At 43.3% G+C, this 19,348-nt stretch overlaps 1 protein-coding gene across 4 annotated transcripts in view; it reads right to left on the bottom strand.

Moving 5' to 3' along the window:
* Window positions 1–261: 261 nt before the first annotated feature.
* Window positions 262–19,348, bottom strand: part of TAX1BP1 (Tax1 binding protein 1) — a 45,207-nt gene continuing 26,120 nt past the window's right edge. The window contains exons 12-21 of one of the 4 annotated variants that reach the window (XM_032951310.2): window positions 19,212–19,318; window positions 18,283–18,408; window positions 17,589–17,684; window positions 16,862–16,954; window positions 14,364–14,447; window positions 12,830–12,913; window positions 9,363–9,420; window positions 9,076–9,197; window positions 3,073–3,125; window positions 262–2,109 (exon numbers count right to left, since the gene is read on the bottom strand). In XM_032951310.2, the coding sequence (XP_032807201.2) occupies window positions 1,902–2,109; window positions 3,073–3,125; window positions 9,076–9,197; window positions 9,363–9,420; window positions 12,830–12,913; window positions 14,364–14,447; window positions 16,862–16,954; window positions 17,589–17,684; window positions 18,283–18,408; window positions 19,212–19,318 (1,031 nt within the window). In that variant the 3' untranslated portion in view covers window positions 262–1,901. The remainder of the gene's footprint in view (window positions 2,110–3,072; window positions 3,126–9,075; window positions 9,198–9,362; window positions 9,421–12,829; window positions 12,914–14,363; window positions 14,448–16,861; window positions 16,955–17,588; window positions 17,685–18,282; window positions 18,409–19,211; window positions 19,319–19,348) is intronic. The other 3 variants (XM_032951311.2, XM_032951313.2, XM_032951314.2) reach the window with 3 other exon arrangements.

Here is a 19,348-nt window from a genome sequence, read left to right as displayed (position 1 = left end):
CAATTGCAAGAGGCTAATGAACAATATCAGAAACTGCGTATTACCCTAAAGTGCATGTGGCCTTGTAAATTAGTTTCGCATCTATATTCAAAACGAGCAGAATGTACCGGGGGTTTTATACCTGTGGATGACAATAATAGGGCTGCGGATATTTGCATAAGATTGAATTCTGGTGTTTGGTGAATAATTATACCAAGCTGTGGATTTTTTTTTATGTTATACGAATATGCAATGTTCAACAAGGCAAAGTCACGAGATGTCTCTTGTCAATGTCGTTTATTATTTTTGTTGTTACATTTGGTTATGATTTAAAGTGACGAAACAAATATGGTAAATAGTGTGAGTTTTAAACCACGCGAAAGATTGAAACTCGTATATTGAACCAACGAAAAACAAAACCCACTGTTGATTTAACCACGTTAACAAACTTGTATATACGATGTTAATCAACTTACCCCGTGCAGTTTCAACATATATGCGAATTGCTAAATAAAAGTCCCCAGCTTTTGATTTGTATCAGAGGTCTAATGGCAAAGCTTAGCTATATTACCAGAATAATCACAGGCAATGGTTAACATACAAATTGCTCACCTACTTAACGGCACAAATACGTGGGAATTATCGAAAGGTGAACCGATATGATTAACCAACATGTCACAAAATGAATAGGATAACAAACAAAAAATCTGTGGAATATAAGTGGAAATTAATCAGTCAATTTTTACTTAACTTTCGTGACTGCAGGAATTCATATTCTTGGTTCTTTTGGTAATGTCACGTACAGACTTTTTTTGTATTTTCTATTTTCTATTAATCATTGTATGTTTCTAGCCGTGACAATATGGATCTTCAAAATGGTCACTGACTCGAGACTGGAACAAAATTCTTAACAGTGCACAAACAAGCATGGAGAGGTTTGCACACTTCGAAATAAACTCTGATAAAGGAGAACACCTTAAAGATGAACACACCTCGATCAGAGAACATGCACAGGAAATGAATCACATTTTAAAGGAAACCAAGTGAGCTTGGACAGGACACAGCTGACGGGGTGACAATGGCCAATGATCAAGGAAGGCGGCAGAGCGGCAGTCAAAACGAACAACACGCTCCAAACGCACGTCAACCGTGGCGATGAAGTGGCGAGATTGGCTCTTGCGCGGGAAGCTTTATGGATAATTGAATCGCAACCACGATGGTGACGATTTGGGCAGGCGTTCATCGAGCTGTGGATAGAGCTATGGCTGATAATGCCGATAATGCCGCAGGGAGGCATTTCCCGTTCACGTGCAGGGAGTGCGAAAGCATTTTCATAGTTTTCGTTGCGCATGATATAGTTTTATTTGACAAATGTACAGATTAGTTTTATGATCCGTAGTCATTTTATATTTAATTTGGAAAGCTGTTAACAATATAGGAAACATACTTGTGATTGTAAGAAAATATTTGTGTACGTGTTTATTGGTTGTCGTATAATCAGAGCAAAGAAATTACTTTGCTAGTTTCTCAGCACAACATAAAATTGTGCGGCGAAGGCATCGCTGACTATGCCCGTCGGTTGTTGACGTCTACTTTTCGAACAAATCTCAAGTTGGTGACATTGGAAGTGTCTGTGACACTTCGGCTGTGACACTTCGGCTGTGTGTGTAGATATATGTGTGGCTGTGCAAAGTCTGTGGAAATCTTATGCAGGTTAAATGCCAAGGTGCCTCGTTAAAACCACTCCGTATCATCAGGCACGCCTCCGCCTACATAAGCCAGATATTCTATGGCAGAGCAGAGACCTATTTAGGGGTTATTATAGGAATATCTAAAAAGGAAAAACTCATTCAGAATATGGGCTAATGGATTCGTAAGACGTAAAGAGGTCAGAGACTTTATCTGAAATTGCTCCATAGCTCTTAAAATATGGTATCATCTGGGTGCACGCGCCTGTCATCCAAGTGGCTCTGGACGTGCTCCTCAAACTTCTGCTGATCCATGTCTGGTGGATACTGGTTCTTGCACAAGGGGCACTCCTTCCAGTGGCTCTGCACGTGCTCTTCAAAGTCCCTCTGGTCGTAGTCTGGTGGAAAGTTCATTTCGCAGATCGGACAACGCTTTCGCATCCTGCACACCAGCGCGCACACACACACACAAGGCCACAGCAGGGCACAGGTGAGAAAGCAAAAGAATTGGCAATATTTGTACAAGTGCAGAGCTTTTTTTCAACCTATTGCTGGATGGGATCCCTCGTGCGTTGCGAGTTATGAGGGGGGGGGGGTTGTTTTGATCATACCTTTACCGAGCATGTTAGTGTGGACTGGTGAAGACAGGGAGCATGTGTGTGGGAGCACAGAAGTACAGTACCACAATGTATTTTGCCACACTGCGCACCACGTGACCCTCGCCAGCCTGAGATACATGGTGGAGGTCGCCCATCTAAGCACTATCGATGCTCAACCCGAGTTAGTTTCCGAGATCTGATGGCATCGTGTGCATCCTCCATGAGTTTGTCAAAGGCAATATATTTTCCATGATAATTACATTTATTGTTACAGAAAAAAACACAATGTGACTGCACTTGGGGTGGTGTAACAGTATAGATGTCCATCATCTCTGCCCTGTTCATCTGCTCGAAAGGGTCATTGCAAAAAACGTCAGCCAACCTATATATACTTTTTAACATTGTGTAAATGAAGACTGATGATTAACATCATTAGACATTGCCGAAAAGTACACTTTATCATGTAACTGTCTATAAAACTGGATGATCACAAAATAACATGTTTGGTCGATTCCTAAATGACTGGTTGCAGTGTGAACAGTTTTATTACAATTATATCTATCATTACTTTTTTACCCAGGAAAGCCTCAGAATTCAAATACTCTGTTTTCCAGGGGGGGGATGATCCTGCAGCATTGGGGTGTTTGGCCAACATATTTAAACAAATTGCCATGGAAGGAAACTGGAGAACCCATGCAGAACGGTGAGAGAACACACTAAATCCATCTAGGCTTTATAGACACTGTCCTATAACCGGATCTTACAATAATTATGTGTATAAGTACTTTAAAAAAATCACCACTTACATTTCGAATGAAAAGGATTCCGGCTCCTGACGCAGTTGACCTCCGTCAACGTTCTGAAGGATGCCACACAGACGAACATTTAAAGCCCAGTTTATGCAACACCTCAATAGAGCATTGTGATTCCCAGAAGTGATGCACACGTAAAGTCGTTCATTATTATGGCAACTCAATATATGGAATTTCGCAATCACGTTACTTACAAATTAGAGAACTAATTCTATATACGTTACGTTAAAATTCACATTTACGGAATTTTTTAATCTTTATATATGTTTTTGGGGGGGTTCACAATGCATGGGCTGTCATTTGTCCTCGCGTGCATTTCACGCTTCTCCAGGTGGTTTTCAAGGAATGCTTTTCAGGCGGTACTGGCTTCCCCGCAGACTTCGTGCCACAGCCCAAGCAAGCTTAGCTTCATTTGGTTCGGGTCTTTGCGTTGACCACACCTGGTAGGGTATTGTGCAGGGTAATGCCCGTTTTCAATGTAGTTGCTTCGGTAAAAAGTCAACATGTCTGGAAAGAGGCCACTTGAGTGCCAGTGATAGTAATGGCACTCAATGTGATCACCACGGTTTATATTAAGTACTGTACAGTGTTTTCATATCGAGACTTATTTTGGGTATTATGAGTATAATTTCATCATGAGTTTATTGATTTTTACATAAAATGTGCTTACAAAAGGTTTGCTGCATTCTGACGTGTGATTTTATTATGTCTTGTGGCCGATTTGTTGTTCCATATCCTAACGCATTTCCAATTATTTATCTGGAAGCCAATGGGTAAATAGGGTTCGATAAACGGAATTTCGCTTTAGGGACACCTTTTCAGGAATGTATCCATTCCGTATATTGAGAGATGATGCCCGTACTGTATCGAATATGACATTTGCATGCAGCACACAATTCTACAGAAGTTACCACAACCTAAACAAAACACTGCACGGTCTCATGAAATTAAATAACGTCGACAAAGCAAAAAGACCCGAACAATTCTTAAGCATTTTACATCAACGTAACCGCAACATATCGAGAAATAGCTTCTAATTTATAAATGCTATCCATAATGCAAAAGAGACAGGTAATAATTAAACCACTTTGTCACAAGGAAGTTGCCGTTTGCAGTACACGGTGTTTTCTCTAACAGAGTTCATGCGCAGAAAGGTGCCCCGATGGGAGACAATTACTCTCGCACTGAAAGCTAATTAAAGGCTGAATGTGTCCCTCGGGAGTCTTTCACGGCTGCAAGCTCGCTCCCAGAATGGGTGCTGCCTACCATTTCACATTACCCACAAACAGCTTCTGTTTATTTTTTGTTGTTTGACACATAGTGAGGATAAAAACCATCAGGGTGGTTGATAGCCTGTATGATCCAAAATCCCATCTTCTCTGCCACAAAAACAGCAATCTCGGATATCAATCTCTGCAATGCGGATCGAAGAGACTGTGCCATTCCTTGGGCCATGATGGATCTTTTATCCTTTAGCCTTGTAATCAGAGCGCTCATCGCTTCTGAAGATCGCACCCTCCCTGGATAAGAGTCTTGCTGTTGATCTTTCACTTACGGGAGGACACTTAGGCAAGAAAGTAATCTGTCACGAGAGCCTAAACGGCACGCCAGGGATCACTTTACTTCCAGATGAACTGCTCTTCACTGCCGCTCACCAAAACTTGATTCCCGTAATAGGGAATTGAGCAGGGTTTGCAGCAGAGGTCTGTGGAAATGTTCTTTCAGCCAATGTGCAGTCAAGGAGGCTGTCTCAGTGATAATGCCTACTGAATCGAATTCTTAATAGCTAAACTGACAAGCTGGCCCACGATGGAAAAAAAAGCTCGCATGACACCGTAAAGACAAACAGTGGTAGCCAGGACAATATAAGACGGATGATGGCTTCAGTGCAACACTGCGAGGTCGGGGAAACATTTTTAAAATCACTTTCGCGGGTCGCGATGTTTTTTTTTGTGTTGCGAACCGTCGTATTACAGACGCCACAAGCACCCAATTACCGGCGCCATCTCCAAGCTCGTTTACCTCCAAACGCAATTCAACACGTTGCATAAAATATCAACCTAGTTTAGATTTTGCAACCAGGTTTTTGCTATTAACGACATCACCATCCGTTCGGTTAAACGCGGCTAGCGAGCAGCCCCTAATAGAAAAATAAATTTCAACAAAGCATCAGATGCAAAATTCTGTAGGAAATACATTTCAAAGCCAATCATAAAATCTTCACAGCAACTGGGGGGGGGGGGGGGAAGGCTCTTATGACCTGCGGAAAGCACAGAAGGCCTAACCAGCCCGAGACACGGGGAGGTTATCGCTGTATTGATGAAGGCTGGAGAGGGGGGGCCTCCAGCTGACAGGTTCAGCGTCAGTCTCTCTCCTGCCGCGTGACAGAGGTCAGTGGACCATGGCCGGTGCTGTCAGCGGCCCAGGCTGGATGCTCCCTCCCCTCTAAACGACCGCTGATTGACCGTAACGAGGCAGCGGGCTGACATCGGCTGAGGAGACAGCCATCACTCATGCCGATTTGTCTGCAAACCCTCTCCCCCCCCCACCCCCCCAAGCATAACCCCCCCCCCCCTTCTCCATCGCCCTACCACCCAGGTCACCGACGCCCAACGCGGGCTGTCATCTGACCACTCTTCGTTCTCCACCACCCCCCCACCCCGGCACAAATCATACGCGCACACATTTGAGCGCATCTCTTCTCGTGCCACTTAAGAACTGCGGATGCAGCTACAGAAAAAAAGAGGCGAGACGTTCTGGGTTGAGTGGCTCGGAAAAATCTCAATTCTGTAGTAAACCATCAAACGGGCCAATTAAACGTAGATGATTTGGAGCGAGTGATGGCCAGCCATTCTGTTTGAAAGCATGGCGTTCGACTGCCAATCCTGCACTCTAAACTGCCACAACCAACAAAGCGTTGGCTTGAAAGGGGTAGGGGGGACACAAGCCAAGGGCAAACAAATAGCTATTAAAAACACCATTGCGAAGAGTGCTTCGGTACAATACCTGCAAAATGCTAGTAGCTGACATCCTCATTTTTGTAATTTGTAATTGTAATTTGTAATTTTTTTGCAAATGAGCCACATGAGAAATATCACAAGCAGATGGCGAATGAAGAAATAAATAGCGCCATTTCTTCTTTTAATCAAGGATCACTGTCAGCACATCCCTGCAAATGATGCTCAGCTGGATCTGTTTTCAACAGCTGTTATGTGCCAGCACGCTATTTATATATGCTGTGCAGATGCAGATGAGACCATTACATCTGATATTGTTTGTTGCGATTACATCACAGTATGCAAACATGCAAGGCACTTAACTAGCAACAAACTATTTTATGAGGGATGCATTATTTTGGGGGTTTAAGTAGTCGAATTGGCCGATTGCAAGCATTGCCTACAAATTAAAAAAAAAATCTTTTAAAAAATAACCAATTTAAAGCAGCTTAACTGTGTCCAATGGCAAAACTTTATAATTTATGCACCACGGTATCGGCAGCGTTTCAATTAATGCCTCCTAACTAATAGCGTTACTCATCTGTTAAACATAGCAGAATTCTACAAGAGCGCAGAGGGTAATAAATGACACCAATACGAGTATTCCTAATAGCATATCACACATTAAAATGCTGGACGTAAAATAGCCCTGGAGGATATATCGGAGGATTAACACACTCTGCAATAAACCGACCTTTATCTTTATTGACAAGCGTGCTGCATGTGGATTAATCAGAAATGCATTACAGAGAGTCAATGTGGCAACCCTTTAGAGGATTTAAAGTGCCGTTTCTTGCCGTGCGGCTCTCCCCTAATCCGCGCAATCCACACCTAACGGCAGACAAATAACGAGGCATGGGCCCTGTCCGAAGGGACATCAATAAACAACTTATTAGCGCAAGAGAGAGCTGGCAGCCCAATTACTGAGCGAGCAGGGTTGGGCAGGAAGCGGCAAGGGATGCTCCATTCCCTTATCCTACAGCCAGGGCAGAGGCCACGCAGTTCAAGCCAGCCCCTCCATCAAATAAAAAATATGATATTCATCAAACAAGGCCTGCCCCCACTACAGCAAAGCGCTCCGGGGTAAGACGCCCGTGCAACAAAAAAAAAAGGCGCGCTATTAGCATATTGCCTAACGGAGTATGACCACGAACGTAACTTACATTTTTCTGCGATAATTCAGCGACGGACATCTCTTCCAAAAAAACAATTGTGCGCAAAGTATAGAGTGCGTACTAAAATAATGTGCTGTTTGTAAAAAAAAAATAAGGAGAAAAAAGTCCCAAAACACTGAATGTGGCGGCGAACCTTTTTTTTTTGCTTGAGCAAGACAAAATGAAAATAGCATATTTCCAATTTGTTAACATATAAATAGCCTAAACGTGAAGCCTGTTTGGCGAAATTACGGTAAAATGAAGCGCGCGCGGCATTTCGTTACATTGTTATTTTAAGCGAGCATAAGATGACCGAAATGAATGTGCTCCCCGAGCCTCCCAGAACTGGTTGAATTGCAAATGTGTTCTCCTAAGTTCCTAAGTGGCAGGGCCTGGTTACGCTGAGCGCCTTTTTAACAAACAGGATTACGGGAGGCGGCCACGCGCGGGGTGAATGAGCACTATGCTAGCGGCAGGCTGCAGCTCTTCCAGAGACTGTCAATACGTAAGAACGCCGAGCTCTCTTAACACTCTATACCCCGCTGAGCGGCTTAGTCATGGGTAAGGAAACTATTTAAGAATCCTAAGCCATTCAGATCCAACGTATGATATTTGAACAATTGTATAATCCTTCCCAATATTTGTTAGGTTTATATTTTCCTGACAAGACGTGGTGCACATAGCTAACGTTAAATGAATGCATGGCGAGTTTCAATCCGGCGCAGCAGATTGGCATAAACGACTTGGGCAAAGTCGGAAAAAAATAGCAAAAGTGAGCGTGCGGAGTAGCATATGCGGAAGGAGCCTTGGTCACACAATGAGATTATCCTTCGCGAGTTTTCCTACACGCTACAGTGGGAAGGGAGAAGCTCCGGGATGCTGTAAAAAGTGTTAATACGACGGCACTCTGGACTTGGCACGATGAGAGGGGATCCTAAAGCGAGGCATCAATTAGGGTCAAAGCGAGTCGTTTGTAACGCGGGAGGGCGACGGCTGCCCGCTGGAGGAAGCCGGGCCTCACGCCGACGCCGGGCTGGCAGCCTGCTCGCGCCAGCTGTTAGAGCCGCGGGTTCTGCCCATCGGCCCCGCGTGCCGATACGGTGAGGCCCCTGGCAAGGCGCGAGGTGGTAGCGGCGATAACGACGAAGACGACAACACTGACGAAAATTATCTTGCTCGCGCGCTCACGTGCGTGCACACGAGAGAGAGAGAGAGATCGCATGGCACGTTTAAGCAGGACTGGACCACAAAACATGGACAATGTTTCTTTTCTTAGGCACAATTAAAGCGAAGAGAAACAAATAAAGCTGTAAACAGGTAAACGTGTTAACACGGCGGCACTTTCGCCTTGGCACGATGAGATGGGGGATCCCATAACGAGGCAACAATTATAGATAAATCAATCAAGGAATAAGTAAAATATGAAAAAGGAAACGCAACGCAAGTAGGTGTGAAAAATGGATGCGGGACATGAAAACAGCGGACTCCCACTAATCCGGAGGTGTACACTCCAGATGTTTTTGTTGTTAAATTACAATGAAAGAGGGCGATGGCATTGTGATGTCAATCCACTCGCTCTATTCAACTGCGATCCATACGCACATGTGCCGCGTACAGCAGCAAGTTCTCACCACACTGTCACCACGCCGTCACCACGCCGCACGTAAACGCCCTACTACATGTAAACGTATACCACCAGAATTCATTTGCTCATCCACAATTGATCTGCTACAGATTAGTAGAAGTCTACTGTGCCAAATAAAAAATAAATAAATTAAAAAAGGCCAAATGATAAAATAATTTCCACAGCAGGCAAGCTGACTCGTGAGTATTTCGGAATGCTTTACCTGCTCATTACGGTAATCGCGACGGAATGGTTGATTCTTGACCACATGGTGTGGGTAGGGGCCTGTGCTGACCACGGGCTTGTGAAGCCATGGGTTGCATATCCCACAGTTGCCTAGCATGCCTGAGAAGACATAACACTTTACTACTCGCGTCCCAGGCACACAGGACAGCCAACACAATGGCAAGCTCTCGGCTTGCAAACGCATTGGCGCAAAGGAAAACACAATGTCAAAATGCTCGTCCTTTGGAAATATTGCTGCACACCCATGTGCTAGCTTGCGCTTACCGCCACTAGCGTCACCCTGCCCCGTGTCGCACTTCTCTTCCAGAAATGCCAACTTTTTCTGAACAAGGATAAAAACAATACATATATATCACGGACAAGATCACTGCTCGTAGCTGAAGCTCCTACGTGAATTGGAAGCAAAGACTTCGTGAAATATTTTCTTTCTGAATATTAAATGTAATTCTGTCTGCTGTCAGAAAGTGCAACAGATGTTGCCTTGTAGAGATATCCTGAGGATGCGTGTCCCGAGCTGACCGACAAGAGTTTAAAAGTCCCGCTATTTGAATAAAATACTTTGAAATAATTGTGACAGTATTTTTAATCAATCCAGTCCATCACTAGGGTGCTATAGAATTATTTGCAAAAGTCTTTTGTTCTCACTATGGCAGTTTAACTCGGGCAGGACAGCTCATGACTTGCAGCCTGGTTATAAATGGCGATGGAATATACATGGTTTTGTTCATGTTTTCAGTTGCATCTCCATTTTTCAATGTGTTCACAACCTGATTGCAATACAGCAGACTCCCAATAATCAGAATCAATCGAGAGAAATATCCTTCTTGGATGAGCAAAAATTCCCAGCTGACAAAAAACAATGGACATTGAAAGGAAGGCTGCGTCAAGTGACATTTAAATGCTTGTAAACACGATGCGGAGCAAGTCAGCGGATGGCTCGCGACACCCTGCTGCACTTTGTACTTGTAAAACACTCGAGGGAGGAAAGTGTTGATGAGTTTGTCCACATATTTTATCGAATTATTAAATTATTTGACGGCTGGCAGAAAGCACCTCGCGCTGCAGATAGTGTACCCAGCCCAGTGGCGGAGTGTGGTTGGCACGGGCTCTAGTTCAACAGAAGAAATTGGGCCTACGTCTAAGTTACGCCACTTGGTCTCCCATAGCAAAGGACGCATTGTAATGTTTTTCATAGCAGGTGACAGTCAGTGTGCAGTGTGGTCAACAAACATGTTTTTATTCTCTTAACAGGCCTTGGCATTTTCAAACCGATGAAGAGTCGATTCTTTGCCATCATTTTCTATTATTTCTCGTTTAATCAGTCTCATTTGTACATTTTTATCTCACTCCATTAGCCTATGTAACATGATCGTATCATTTGCTGATTATGTGCAGAAAGAATCCACTCCCACGTGCACGATTTCAATGCGTGTATTGCGAGCGTAAGAATCGAATTTGACGAACGTACTAATCCATCGTTACAAGTCTCGTACCAATCTGTAGCAGGGTGAAATGTCGTGACTGCCGATGCAGCCGTCGCTAACGCTAGGTTTGTTTCAAGAGGATGGGGGGGGGGGGGAAGTAAAGTGACTTCGTGAAAACGAGAACGCTTTCTAGATGACACACTTGCAGATTAGTGGGAGTCGATTGAATTCACAGCGCACGCGCGACACAATGTGCATCCGGGCCCAGCGAAACGACGGCCAACGTTCCACGCGACGGGAATAAATACCGGCGACTCTTATTGACGTGGCAAATTCGCAGCACCGGTCCCCGCGTCGCCAAAGACTGCAAGCTTCAGCAGAAACAAATTACTCTGTTATGATGCCAAGGTTACGAGCGACACAAATTGCGGGCGGCGTGCGTGCGGACCCAGCCGCCAGAGTGTGACCCGTGACAGCTTCCTCCACGATGACAGGCCCATATCACTCGCAAGCAGCAAACTCTTACTTCTTTTCATCAACGTCTATCCCACTTGCCGGCCATCGTAAAAAAAAAAACATTTTTAAGGTCACGCTGGATGTGCTGTAGTCTGAAGGTCAAAATGCGAGCCTAAGAAAATTGAAATCCTGGGAAGAGCCGTGCCCCAATACATCTTCGTTATACATTATGGATTTTTCTATTCTTTTTGACTGCCTCTGTTATCAAAGTCCTTCAAAGGTGCTCATTAAATGGATCCTGTAACCTCTATTACAGCAACAAGCAAAAAAGGCCCATAAACAAATTACCAGCACTCAAATTGCATGTGTGACTTTGTTATATTTTGGCCACAATTTACTTAAGCGGTTCAGCGTGTGATGTATCCATCTTTGTTTCCACGTGGCCGACTGACTGTGTATTTATTGTCAGCGCAGGTTGCATGCTCGCCCAACTTCTTATTTTATTATAGATACCACAGCAGCAGCAGATCCCTAACCCACTTTTGAAGAAATGTTATTCTTAGATTTTCATATATAAAAAAACGCAATCTTCTTGATAACACTTTTGTACAAAACATGTTATAAAAAAAATGCTCTTTAAATAGTGTATGGGTTGAGCCAGAGGCCAGAGAAACTGAGGGTTATGAAATATTTTAGGCCAACCCTAACCCAGCAGCAGTGCCTCATGGTCACATTGCAACATGCTGTCATTCACACACATTGTATATGCTTAACTCTACTGGCCACATTTGAATGTACAACTTTTTAATTGTACGGGTAGGTTCACTGTGGCAGCACCTAAGATTTGATGTAGAAGTTTGTTTTCACCTACATTAAATACCTTAACACCACCTACTATAATCGCCCAGGAATGTCTGTCCTTAACGCTCGACGTCACTCCACATCGACAAGCCCCCCCTCATTAATATTCATGAGCAGGTGACGTCCTCCAAATGGACACCCCCCCATTATGATTACTTACTGAGCCAAAAATGTCTGTGTGCAACGCTCGTGATGTCACTCCACATCGACCAGCCCCCTCATTAATATTCATGAGCAGGTGACATCCTCCAAATGGACACCCCCCACCCCTCATCACTAATCATGAGTGGGTGACATCACTCAATATGGAGTACTACCCCCCCCCCTCACTAATAATCATGCACAAGTGACGTCACTCCACATCGAAAAACCCCCCTCATTAATAATGATTAAGGTGACGTCCTCCAAATGGACACCCCCCCCCCCCCCATTCATAATAATTAGCGGCTGACGTCACTCCACATGGGGGGGCGAGGCGTCTCCTCCCTCCTCCTCGGCGTCAACTCACAACCCTCACTACAAAGGCAGAACTCTCACGCCACGCGATCTCCGTAACGCTACTGAGACATCAAAGTAAAAAGGACGTCATGATGAACAATGGATTATAACCTTTACATGAAATAGGTCTGTGTCACTGAGCCCTTACAAATTGCACACGCATCCATGCAATATCACGTCGCGGTCTGCTTTTTGCTTGCAAGTTTCAGATTTAATGCAATACACCCATCCTTGGACGGACAAAAGGCGAGTTAAACTATCTTCTTGAGAACTGCTTCTTATATTTAGTTTTTTGTTCTTTCCCCGCATCTCCAATTAGCAAAGTTGGTTACGTACGGTGTGAAAGAAGTTCCATCTACATACATACAACACCTACCGGATTTGTCGTAACAATAAATAATAATCGTTTGTGTGCATCTAATACTTTTATCATGAACGTCATTTCTTTTTTAAAGGCAAAATGCCATGACCGTTGCTCTGTATCTCTCTTACCAGATACTCGTCTCTTCCAAGCTTCAAGTCTGTGACTGTGGCCACCAGCTCATCGATTTTCCCATCTCTCTCGTGCAGCTGCATCTGTGTGTGACATTTGACAAGAAAACAAAGCCTCTTGTATATGCCACACACACCTTTAGTTTACACTGCAAGTAAGCAGATGTTTACATCAATGGATTCTTACTGTTATGATATGCGTATTGAATCATGTGCACAATAAGTACGGAGGGTTTATTTTTTACCGTGCATTGCATGTAATCGTTTCGCAGAAAGGCTGAGGCTGCTATGAATTCTACGTGCACCAGTGACAAAAAGAATTGATTTGTGACCCCCAAATCATGACCCCGAATCAAGAAAATTCATTGCATTGTGGCTGGTGGGAATTGTTACATCCATACTAACAAGGTGGGGTTGCTTTCCATTTATTAGCGACTTGAACTTACAAACGAATAAAAAATGTTTAGTTGGGTGAACCGATAATCCACATTGTGAACATTGCGTGAAAAAAAATCATACGTTATTAACACCACTCTGCTTGCATTCCTTGTGTGTGTCCTTGTACATTTACACACTGTGAAAATGGTGTTTAAAGTTACCAGTAGTTGCTATTAACATTAGTATGTGCACATTACATTGCAGAATGACTGCTTCAAACGATGCATCCTGAAATATTAGTCAATAACATGAAGATCATATTCATATTCTATAATTTGTGGCAGTAACAAAGATAAAAACTATACAAAAGGGTGATGTGGTGATTCTCAAGTTTAAATATATTTGTAATGCAAGCTGTTCGAAGATTAAAGGGGCAAACACTGCACATTATCCGCTACATGTAACTCGTGCAATTAAACTGTCATTTCTCTTTTAATTAAACTCTCTCCGAGCATGAAACATTTCAATCAAACAGCCAGCGGTGTCCATTAATCGCCGGCAAAGTGGAGATGTAATTCAATATGTATCATGGACATCTTATTTGAAGACCTTTTATATAAGATGTCCAATTTAAATAATTGTAGGGACAGCCAGAGGCCAGTGTAAGAACGTGGGTTATGCAATTGTTAAATTCTGAGCTCATACTTTATAGCAGAGCACTCTGCTGCTACACAAATCATGTGGTATCCCAGCAGCAGTGCCTCTTGCCGCATATCAGAATATGATGTCGTGAAGAAACTTGGCATGTTAAACACTACCCGGCCACACTTTAACATTGTGTTTAGTAAATTGCCCTTTTCCCATACCTCCAATGAGCACAGTTGGCTACGTACGGTGCGAAATAAGTTATAGATATGTTAATGTACGTGTGGCAACATAGAAAGCTGCTTTCGACGTACAAGTGTTCACATTCAGTAAATATCTCAACATATTGTAAACAGTGAACACACATTCTGTCATTGGTTCCACCAACATCTTTTGGGGATATCACTACAATAACATAAATGAGAATCACGTGTATAAAACACTGTTCATCGTGGAGATAATTTGCAACGCAAAGTTAAGTGCCATCCTCATTGCTCAGCATAGCCCTTACCTTATGCGCATCTATTTCATCCGTTAATTCTTTAAGTGTATTTTGCAGCTCGTAGATTGCAAAATCTTTCTCCTGCTGCTGCCTCTGTGTGCAACATCGCACAAAAAAATGCACCTTGTACATACACCTGACGTTGTTGTCAATAATGGTCAGGAACGTAAACATCAATCAATTTAAAATGATTCGTTACGCTCAAGACATCCACAGTGAATAATCGTGATTCCAATAACTACTTTCTCTTCCGTTACTGTTTGTTGCATACAGTTACTTGCAGAAAGCATGAAGCTATTATGGATTCCATTGCTCCACAATGACAATAAAGAATTGATCTGTGGATCGAATCGTGACCCTCAAATCGTGACCTACAAAGCATGCAAATTCATTGCGTCGTGGATGGTGGGAAGTGTTAAATCCATACCAGGCGAGATGTTATCCAATGTAGTGGTGACTTAAAATGTTTTTGGTTAGTTATTAATTTTAACTGCGTGCAGTCTGTACACTGAGTGGATTTCAAAATGACACCGTTATCATTATTGACATAACTGTGCCTTGAGCTGCAGTGCAATGTCAAATTAATTCATATGAATTTCGTTACAATTTAGCTGTCACGGTAAATGTATACTTTGTTATGAAAAATGTTGAACGTTCACCAATAGTTTCTATTATATTTACTGTATGCAAAGCACATGGCAAACTGACGAGCTGAATTGATGTATCCTGATATGTCAATTAACACAAAGATCATGTTCATATTCTAAGATTCATGGCAATTTAATCAACAAGATTAAAACTGCATGAAGGGGTGAAGCGTATATTCTCAAGTTTAAATGTTTTGAATTTTTAATGCATGCTGTTCAAAGATTAAAGGGCAAAGACTGCACATTATCAGCCACATGTAGCTCATGCAATTAAACTGCCATTTCCCTTTTAATTAAACTCTCTGAGCATGAAACATTTCAATCCAACAGCCAGCGGTGTCCATTAATAGCCGGCAAAGTGAGTACGAGGTTTGTGTTGATCGGGGATTAATGAATAGACGCCGAGGGTGCGATGCAGACGGTAACGCAGCTGCACACCACGGATTTACCCTGGAGTAGCGCCCCTGGGGTGCGCCGAGGCTCGGGCACATTTCATAGCACGGGGCCAGCCAGCCATCTGCTTCGCTGTGATACACCGCACAAGGGGTCCCCCCTCCTCCGCAGCTCACACCCGGGCCCCAGGCCTCCTTAACGCTACCCCAGCTGTGCGCGGGTCTGTTTATCCGCGCGCATGTTTTGCGCGAGTGTTAACCAACGGGGGAAGCGCTTGTCGCATCATGATTCACCCTCCTTGCAATTTGAAAAATTGTCACAATCTAAGGGTCACCGATTCGAGAATAATTTTGGGAGGATGGTTGTACCGCCGAACTTGTGATGTTTCTCAGTTTTTTCATACGATTTGTACTGTTTGGTTGGCTCCATGAGCCTGAATGAGACAGCGTATAATTTGTATTTGCATAAACAGAAACCAATTGATTCTTACACGTTTAATTTAATGCATGCAACGCGAGCTTAAGAAACGATCTGAATTGGCTATTCGGTGCATCGTTATATTTCCAGTTGTGTCGACGTGACGTGTAATAATACAACATTTACACGAATGCACATTGATGCCAAGAAGTGTTTTTCTTACTTTTAGATATCAGTAAATTCAATTGTGACATGTAAAAAAACCACTGTGCGATGGTGCGATTATATTGCAAAAATACTCCCCATTTGATGAATGACTAAATTCGTATTCCAGAAATCTTTTTTGGGGGGTACTGGAAATCCTACTCTAAGCTTAAAGACATTCACCCGGGCAAAAACACTTCCACATTGGAAATATATTTAAGATTTCAAAACTGTAATTTGCAAATCTTTACTCTTCCCCAACACCCACCCCTCGAGTATATTTAAAAAAAAAAAGCTTTCACACATTATAACGGGTGTGGTACGATACAAGTTTAATGCTGCAACGGGCAGTGGTCTCGGGATTCCAATCCGCGCACACAATGCAGCGAGGCAAAAACGTCAGCGGCAGATATTGATTGATTGGCTCGCATTTGGGCTCGCTGAAATTGAAGGCCACTTGCCAGAGGCGCGCGCTAAACCGCGGAGAAATTCATGCTGTACTCAGCAAGAGATTACGTAGCATGCTGCTGGCATCTGCCAGTGAACCACCATGAAAATGGCAAACAAATTGAAACACAAAATCTAATTATTCACCAGCGGGATGGCAAAGCAGTTAGGAAGTTTCTCGCAGCACACCAAAAACACATACGCCAGATTGTATGCGGGCTGGTTTGCAAGCAGGGAGGCAATATCCTCCACGTAAAGTTTTTTTTTGTGGCAAAACACTGCACGTTGTAAAGTAGGAAAGGTTTCTGGAGTGGTGCAAAGGCACAAAAGCTGTACGGGTTAACAGTTTTTACACCACACTGCCACCATTCAGCTCTCGTGCTACACTGTGGGAAATACCGAAATCTCTTGTTTGTTTTGCTGCTGCTCATTGAAGAACGTCTCCATCCTCATCACCTTCTCTTCCAGAAGCTGCTTGTCCTCCTTCTCGTGCTGCGTGTTGAAATCGCATGACAAGAATTAGGACGCACGTCGAACACAGCCCTCCGATGTAGCTCTCTCGCGCCGTCCAACAAAAGTGCCCTCTCTAAAAAAGCATCGCTAGGCTAACCCGGGCCCCCTTTAAGGAAAAGCAAATAGTTTCGACGTGCGGTTGAAGCTACACGTGAACTGGTAAAACAAAATACGCAATTTACGATTGTACGCATTGTATCGGTGCTCTAATGGCACCGGTGAGCAATGCTTGGAACCCGCACCGTGGGACAAGGACATGTAAACAAATGCACGCATATATATGCTGCTTCTCTGCCGCAGGAGACGACTGCTAAAAATCGGCACCGCTCCAACGTTGTTTAGAAAAATTGTGTTTTTTTGTCTGTTTGTTGGCTTCTTTATTTAAGCATGTCAGCATTTTTCAAAGTCAACAGTGTGCCTGGCTTAAAGTGCTCAGGTAATGAGTGCGTAGAGATGGGATGTGCAGCCACTCGAGTGTAATGCACGCCTTACTTCCTCTAAAAAGCTTGTTACTATGGCTGCTGTACGCGCATGTCCTGCGATGCACGGCTGCTGACATTTATGGTTCAAGTCTAGCGTGTCGCAAAGTTTTAGCGAGAGGGATTTACACTACCGTGAACTTTGTCAGCAGATCTTCCTTCTCCTTTTTAATCTTCTCCAGAGCCGATCGGACATCTTTCAGCTCCAATGCCTTTGTTGAAATCTGATCCTGAAAAAAAAAGTGACCATTATGGGCATACACTGTGAAAGCACCCAGAAAGTGGCAAGCCTACGAGAAGACATATAAACAGAGTAAAGTTAAAGGTAACACAGAATGCATTAAACATGAGAAATGGCACAAAGACAGCAGAAAAAAACTGTAAATGAAAAAGGAAAATAAATTGAAGCATGCTTTTTTTGCAACACAAAAAAACATGCCAAACAGTAAAACAAAAACAAACATGCGAGTTCAACTACCAACAATAGACAGAGTACTGTAAGATGAAACTGAGAATATAATGGCCTGAATCGGATTGGTGACAGCAAAACAAAATCCAAATTGCACGTCGAATGACGACGCAGCGTACCGAGTGAAGATTAAAAAACACAACACGCGAGAGGAGATTAGCGGCAAACCATTAGCTCTTCAAGCATTCAATTACGAGGCAGCATTCGTTTATGACGATGGCAGTAATGAAGCAGCGTCAATGTGTCGTCTCCTACAAAAAAGTGACATGGGTGTCTTCCCTGCCAAATTACACAGGAATCTGTAGGTTCGCTCGCTTGTAAGTAAAGGAAACTGTAGAGTCACTTGGGCACTGCGTTACCTGCATGTTGGCCTGCTCTCTAGCCAGCTTATCCGACAGCACTTCCGTGGCCCGCTTCTCCTCTTCAATGCTCCTCTGCAGCTTCTGCAGCTCCTCTTCCAGCCGCTCTCTGTTCTCCTTCTCTTTCTGAGCAACATCGCGAACGACAATCCGAGATCAAGTGTTCAGGTCCTCGTTTGTGTGTGTGTGCGTAGTTTTTCTTAACGTCACCTTTCTCTGAGAATGCTATTCCTAAAATGGGTTTGGCGACGCTCGGACAAATCTGCGCCAGCTGTTTTGTTAATTCACCCAATGAAACGGTGCAAGTGTCCTTTATGAAAATAAAATACATTTAAATTAGACGTAATATGTAATTATAGCAACCTGCTCTGAGAATTTGAGTAATGGTCTAACATTGGCCACTTTAACCCCCCCAAGCTGTTGTGTACGGCCAAAGGAGGCTGGGAAAAAAAAAGCTGTTTGTGGAGCCACCGCTGGTTAACTCGGCTATTTGTATCAATTACTGATGACAGCTGAAGGAATGGAAATTTAAGAGTGTGCCGCCAGAACTAACCAGCTGGTGTATGAGAAAGAATCGCTGCCAAATTTATGTGGGGATCAGCCGTGCGGGAAAACAAAAATATAAGTAATAACCTCACTTGCTAGGCAATGAAATTCCTATCTATACATCTATAAAAATGCATCACATTTAAAAGCAACTGCTTGCCAATTTTTTTCCTGCATTTTTTCACAAAGCTAGAACAAGCTATTATTTTTATCTAAGCACTAACATTATTCTCCAGCTTACACACATTATGTCGTGTTGCATTTAATTACGTACGAACAACAGCACAATTAATTATGGCTCAAGTTTTATGACAATTGTTATCAACAAAAAAAATACTTCGTGCAGCAAACGTACACTGGGAGGAAAGGCATGCAATCCTTACTTTGAACATTTCCTTATACTTCTTGCACTTGTCCGTTTTTTCCGCCAGCTTCTCCATCGCCCGAGACGACAGCTCACCGCCCAGTTTCTCCTTCATTTCAGACGCAGCTGAGAGGAGAAATGGGAGGGGGGATAGTG

This window comes from Petromyzon marinus, chromosome 10 (assembly GCF_048934315.1).
Source record: "Petromyzon marinus isolate PM22_M1 ecotype Great Lakes invasive population chromosome 10, UKy_Petmar_22M1.pri1.0, whole genome shotgun sequence".
Taxonomy (NCBI): Eukaryota; Metazoa; Chordata; class Hyperoartia; order Petromyzontiformes; family Petromyzontidae; genus Petromyzon; species Petromyzon marinus.
The sequence above is the reverse complement of the archived record's forward strand: the minus strand, read 5'-3'. Positions and strand labels throughout refer to the sequence as shown.